The sequence below is a fragment of the Mustelus asterias genome, unplaced genomic scaffold, assembly GCF_964213995.1.
Source record: "Mustelus asterias unplaced genomic scaffold, sMusAst1.hap1.1 HAP1_SCAFFOLD_2202, whole genome shotgun sequence".
In the NCBI taxonomy this organism is placed as follows: Eukaryota; Metazoa; Chordata; class Chondrichthyes; order Carcharhiniformes; family Triakidae; genus Mustelus; species Mustelus asterias.
The window spans coordinates 5,504-12,500 of NW_027592147.1; the positions used below are offsets into that span (position 1 = coordinate 5,504).

The 6,997-nt window shown below is 50.1% G+C and overlaps 1 protein-coding gene across 1 annotated transcript in view; it reads left to right on the forward strand.

The window, feature by feature from the left end:
* Positions 1–2,479: 2,479 nt before the first annotated feature.
* The window catches only part of ssr4 (signal sequence receptor, delta), a 16,061-nt gene continuing 11,543 nt past the window's right edge, over positions 2,480–6,997 (forward strand). The window contains exon 1 of the mRNA XM_078207310.1: positions 2,480–2,639. Coding sequence (XP_078063436.1) covers positions 2,561–2,639 — 79 coding nt within the window. The 5' untranslated portion in view covers positions 2,480–2,560. The remainder of the gene's footprint in view (positions 2,640–6,997) is intronic.

Sequence of the window (6,997 nt, forward strand, 5' to 3'; positions counted from 1 at the left end):
ACAGGGTAGTGAAGAAGGCGTTTGGCACACTTGCCTTCATTGGTCAGAGCTTTGAGTACAGGAGTTGGGACATTATGTTACCAAGGAACTTACCAAGGTTCCTTAGGCAGCACCTTCCAAACCCATGACCATTACTATCTAGTCGGACAAGAACCACCACATGCCCACCCCCAACCCCCCAAGTCACTCACCATCCTGACTTGGAAATATATCATCATTCCTTCTCTGTCACTGGGTCAAAACCTTGTAACTCTCTAACGGCACAGTGAGTTTACCTACACCACAGGGATCACGACCACCTTATGAATGGCAACTAGGGACGGGCAATAAATGCTGGCCTAGCGAGCGCCACCCGCATCCCATAAATGAATTTTAAAAATTGGGAGGATTTTAGGGCCTGGAGGTGGTTACAGAGATAGGGATGGTTTTAGGGGCTGGGGGAGGTTACAGACATAGGGAGGACTGTAGCAGCTGGAGGAGGGTGTGCAAGTCCACAGATCCTTGAAGGTGACGTGACAGATGGAGAAGGTGGTGAAGAAGGCATATGGCATGCTTGCCTTTATAGGACGGGGCATAGAGTATAAAAGTTGGGGTCTGATGTTGCAGATGTATAGAACGTTGGTTCGGCCGCATTTGGAATACTGCATCCAGTTCTGGTCGTCACAGTACCAGAAGGACGTGGAGGCTTTGGAGAGAGTACAGAGGAGGTTTACCAGGAAGTTGCCTCGTATGGAGGGGCTTAGTTATGAGGAGAGATTGGGTAAACTGGGGTTGTTCTCCCTGGAAAGATGAAGGATGAGGGGAGACTTAATAGAGGTGTATAAAATTATGAAAGGCATAGATAGGGTGAACGGTGGGAAGCTTTTCCCCAGGTCGGTGGTGACGTTCACGAGGGGTCATAGGTTCAAGGTGAAGGGGGGGAGGTTTAACACAGATATCAGAAGGACATATTTTACACAGAGGGTGGTGGGGGCCTGGAATGCGCTGCCAGGCAAGGTGGTGGAGGCGGACACACTGGGAACGTTTAAGACTTATCTAGACAGCCATATGAACGGAGTGGGAATGGAGGGATACAAAAGAATGGTTTAGTTTGCACCAGGGAGCGACACGGGCTTGGAGGGCCGAAGGGCCTGTTCCTGTACTGTATTGTTCTTTGTTCTTTGAGGTTACAGCGATAGGGAGTGTTGTAGGGGCTGGAGGATGTGACAGAGATAGGGAGGGTTGTAGGGATTGGAGCAGGTTACGGCGATAGGGAGGATTGTAGGGGCTGGAGGAGGTCATAGAGATAGGGAGGGTTGTAGGGACTGGTGGGGGTTATGGAGATAGGGAGGGTTGTAGGAGCTGGAGGAGGTTACAGAGATAGGAGGGTTGTATGCACTGGAGGAGATTACTGAGATGGGGAAGGCTGTAGTGACTGGAGGTGGTTACAGAGTTAGGGAGGGTTGCAGGGGCTGGAGGAGGTTCTGGATGAAATTTTATTCACTGCTGAGCAATACCTGGGCATTAACCTTTATCTTTTGTTTCAAATTTCTATACTTTGGAGATGCTGGCATTGGACTGGGATAGGCACAGTAAGAAGTCTCACAACACCAGGTTAAGGTCAGTTGCCAAATAAACCTGTTGGACTTTAACCTGGTATTGTGAGACTACTTATGAGTTCACATTTCTATGTATGAGTTCATTATGAACTCTTTTTGGAATTATTTACGTGTTGACACCGTGTGGAGCTGCAATAATGTGGTTGACTTTAAAAAGTGAATTTCAAAACAAAAAGAACCTCAACCAAATCAGAAATTGTGTTTGTGACAACACCTTGCGAGTGCGCTTGCGCGTTAAACCCTCCTCCTGCCAGGTGAGCGGCACGGTAGCACAGTGGTTAGCACTGCTGCTTCACAGCTCCAGGGTCCCGGGTTCGATTCCCGGCTCGGGTCACTGTCTGTGTGGAGTTTGCACATTCTCCTCGTGTCTGCGTGGGTTTCCTCCGGGTGCTCCGGTTTCCTCCCACAGTCCAAAGATGTGCGGGTTAGGTTGATTGGCCGGGTTAAAAAATTGCCCCTTAGAGTCCTGGGATACGTAGGTTAGAGGGATTAGTGGGTAAATATGTGGGGATAGGGCCTGGGTGGGATTGTGGTCAGTGCAGACTCGATGGGCCGAATGGCCTCCTTCTGCACTGTAGGGTTTCTATGATTCTATGAGTGGGTCTTCGGTTCAGTCTGACTCCCAGTACGCCTGCGCGTTATTGAGAGGACGTCTGCGTTTGATGCTCAATGCGCATGCGTGTGCGCAGGTCCTCCCACCAGCGCGGGAGGACCAGTGCGCTTCTCCACCGCGCCAAATGCTGCAGCCTGATGATGACTGCGCCTGCGCATCACGCTGTACTCGCTCAGGGTGGGCCGCTGACTCTGATGGCCGGTGCGCCTGCGCGACAGATCCTCTCTCTCTTCCCTCCCCGGGCTGGAGGAGGGGGCGGGCACGCCTGCGCAGTCCTGGAGTGCGGGAGGACTGAGTGCTATCCCGTGGTGCGGCGGGGCACCTCCTTCTTCTGGTGCCAGTAGCAGTGATGGCGGCGGCGCTGATGTGGAGCTGGAAGCTGCTGGTGGCCGCATTCCTGGCGGGGCTGTCGGTGTGTCCCTCGGCTGGTGAGTGGCAGACACTGCCCCCTCCACACCGCCCAGGGTGGGGGGCTGATTTAAACCAGGAATGGAGAGGTGTGGGGAAGGGGATTGCATGACGTGGCCTTAAAGTTACCCCCCCCCCCCGTAGTTTCTTAAAGGGGCACTCCCTCCTTAAAGTTCCTTAAAGGTACCTTAAAGAGCCAGTCCACAAACTCAGAGCCAATTCCCAATATAATCGGCAGAATCCCTACAGTGCAGAAGGAGGCCATTCGGCCCCTCGAGTCATGCTAACTCTGACAGAACATCTTACCCAGGCCCATCCCCGTAACCCCACACATTGACACTAAGGGGCATGGCCAATCCACCTAACCCGCACATCTTAAGAGTGTGGCAGGAAACCGGAGGAAACCCCACGCCGACATGGGGAAGAATGTGCAAACTCCACACAGTAAGAAGTCTCACAACACCAGGTTAAAGTCCAACAGGTTTATTTGGCAGCACTAGCCACTCGCTTTCGGAGCGCTGCTCCTTCGTCCGGTGAGTGGGAGATCTGTTCACAAACAGCAAACAGGGCACATAAAGACACAAACTCAATTTACAGAATAATGGTCGGAATTCGAGTCTTTACAGGTAATCAAGTCTTAAAGATACAGACAATGTGAGTGGAGAGAGCATTAAGCACAGGTTAAAGAGATGTGTGTTGTCTCCAGACAGGACAGTTAGTGAGATTTTGCACATCCAGGCAAGTCGTGGGCGTTACAGATAGTGTGACATGAACCTAAGATCCCGGTTGAGGCTGTCCTCGTGTGCGGAACTTGGCTATCAGTCTCTGCTCAGCGACTCTGCGCTGTCGTGAAGGTCGCCTTGGAGAACGCTTACCCGAAGATCAGAGGCCGAATGCCCGTGACCGCTGAAGTGTTCCCCAACAGGAAGAGAACAGTCCCGGTTTACATACGGGCTGTCCCAGCATTACACTTCCCTCTTGCACCAGCACAGGTGCCAGTGTCCTATGGGTGCAAACGCCCACTTTGGTGCTAACCCATTTGGATCCACAACAGTTGGCATTTGACTCGTGGACGAACCTGGATCATCTGTGAGGCTCTGCCTCTTAATTTGGCTCCCCAAGTCCTCATGGAGTTTTACAGTCCGGCAAGTGGCCCTTCAGCCAATTGCGTCTGTTCCAGCGATTGTCGAGCGGTGTTCATTCATCCGTTGTCGTAGCGTCTGCGTGGTTTCCCCAATGTACCATTCCTCCACACAGACAGTGACCTGAGGCTGGAATTGAACCCTGGTCCCTGGCGCAGTGAAGCATCAGCGTTAACCACTGTGCTGGGCCAGTCCCCTCCATCTCTTAAAGTCATGAACAGAGGATACCGGAAAAGTTCCGTGTCTATCAGGCGAGGAACCGAGCTGATGTGTCGAGCCCATAGCATATGCAGCAGAACCGAAGGGAGGGGGAATGTGTCTGAGCTGTAGAAACGGCAACAAAAAGTAACAACTATAAGAACAAAAGATGGAGGGCCTGGTGTGGAGGTTGCGTTGAGGTAATACATGTATGAGATATTTAAAAAATGGGTTTAGGATGTGTTAAAACCCAGGCCAGAAACTCCAAGGTGTTTTATGAAATTATCCTCGACCCTTAGTTTTATATTTGATTTTGGCATTGGGGTGAGCATAAGATATTTCCCTCCAGGTATGATTCAAGTGACCCATCGGGAAACGTTTATCAAACAAAGTTTATTTAAGAATACAGTTAAAATATAACAAAAAGAATTAATATAACTTTTAACAATTACAAGACTTAAACATGACACAATACTGTTCTTAACAGCTAGCTATTTCTGTTCTAGTTTAAAAGCAATACCCCATAGGTATGCACCCTTCTTCAGAATCAGTTTGCATTAAAACAAGTATAAAAGCAAATTACTACAATGCTGGAATCTGAAACCAAAAGAGAAAATGTTGGAAAATCTCAGCAGGTCTGGCAGCATCTGTAAGGAGAGAAAAGAGCTGACGTTTCGAGTCCAGATGTCCCTTTGTCAAAGCTTTTAAAACAAGTATGCTCACGTGAGGCTCGCTTTCCAGCTTTTAACACCTGTGGACGGAAATCCAAACAGCCGTTTTCAGAGAAGGATGTGTCCTCAAGACAGCAAAACAGAAGTAAACCTAGTCTTCAGAGGCAGGAAAGGATATCTCTCTGCGGTTTCCAAAACAGCAACACCCAGACAACACAATCTCCAACTCCAGAGAGGGGGAAAAACAAGAGAAACTGCTCTTTGTCTCAAGTCCAAATAGCGTCCGAAAAAGGAAGCTGGAATTCTCTGTGAAAACATAGCTGTCCCCAGTCATATAACCCGACCTGTCAATTATCCCAATGAAGTGCCACACTGCAATCCCAGGGGAATATTAAAACCGCAGAATACTGCATTAGTTCAGAGTAAAACAAACACACTGTTAATTGTACTGCCCCAGTAGCAATAGAGGGCAGCAGCTGCGGACAAAACGGCTCTGACAAAATTCCAGGGACGTTGCGCAAAACATCCTGCAGAGAAACATGATTAAGACCAGTTTCTTAAAGGCACAGTATCGTCACAGACGGAGGAGAAAGTTCAAAAATCTAAAGTTGCCAACCTCATCGAGTCACCCAAGTATTTTAAAGGGCCAGTGTTTGTTTTACTCTGAACTAATGCAGTATTTAAAGGGCGGCCCGGTAGCACAGTGGTTAGCACTGCTGCTTCACAGCTCCAGGGTCCCGGGTTCGATTCCCGGCTCGGGTCACTGTCTGTGTGGAGTTTGCACATTCTCCTCGTGTCTGCGTGGGTTTCCTCCGGGTGCTCCGGTTTCCTCCCACAGTCCAAAGATGTGCGGATTAGGTTGATTGGCCAGGTTAAAAATTGCCCCTTAGAGTCCTGAGATGCGTAGGTTAGAGGGATTAGTGGGTAAATATGTGGGGGTAGGGCCTGGGTGGGATTGTGGTCGGTGCAGACTCGATGGGCCGAATGGCCTCCTTCTGCACTGTAGGGTTTCTATGATTTCTATGATTCCCCTTCTCTTCCCCCTCCCCCACCTGGCCTCTTATTGACTTGTCCTGAAGTCTACTAATTAGTCCTTCCCTTTATTAGTGGAAGCCCTAGTTATGTGATTGGCTCGGACACTGCTGCCTGCCCGGTTTACATACGGGCTGTCCCAGCCGTACACTTCCCTCTTGCACCAGCACAGGTGCCAGTGTCCTATGGGTGCAAACGCCCACTTTGGTGCTAACCCATTTGGATCCACAACAGTTGGCATTTGACTCGCGGACGAACCTGGATCATCTGTGAGGCTCTGCCTCTTAATTTGGCTCCCCAAGTCCTCATGGAGTTTTACAGTCCGGCAAGTGGCCCTTCAGCCTGTTCCAGCACTCGGTCCATAGACTTGTACGCTGTGGCGTTTCCAATACTCACCTAAATGCTTCTTAACTGTTGTGAGGATTCCCGCCTCCACCGCCCTTTCAGGCAGTGAGTTCCGGATTCCCACCACCTTCGTGGCACTGTGGTTAACACTGCTGCCTCACAGTGCCAGGGACCTGGGTTCGATTCCTGGCTTGGGTCACTGTCTGTGTGGAGTCTGCACGTTCTCCCCATGTCTGCGTGGGATTCCTCCGGTGCTCCGGTTTCCTCCCACAATCCGAAAGATGTGCAGGTTAGGGTGCATTGGCCATGGATTCTCCCTCAGTGTACCCGAACAGGCACCGGAGTGTGGCGACAATGGGGTTTTCACAGTAACTTCATTGCAGTGTTAATGTAATCCTTTTGTGACACAAATAAATAAACTTTAAACCTTCTGGATGAAAAGGTTTTTCCTCAAGTCTCCTCTAAATCCACTGCCCCCTACCTCTGACTCCCAGCAAAATGGTATTCCTGGTTCAACCTATTGTCATTTTCTCTGATGACTGGATGACTGTGATGACTGGATCCTCTCCCGCTAACTCCCAGGTTTAGGTCCAGCAGTGAGGAGATGTTCTCAACCGTGGCACCAGGAAGGCAGTTCAACCTTCAGCGCAGGCGGTCATGGCGGCAGAGAACAGAATCATCCCCTCTGACGATAGTGTCCCCCCCCTCCACACACACACACACACACACACACACACATTCTCTATCATAAGCCTTCTCTTACACACACGTGTGTGTGCTCTCTCTCTGAGCGCATTCTCTCTCTTTCTCGTTCTCTCTCTCTTTCTCGTTCTCTCTCTTTCTCGTTCTCTCTCTCTTTCTCGTTCTCTCTCTCTTTCTCGTTCTCTCTCTCGTTCTCTCTCTTTCGTTCTCTCTCTTTCGTTCTCTCTCTCTCGTTCTCTCTTTCTCGTTCTCTCTCGCTCCTCTCTCTCGCTCTCTCTCGCTCTCTCT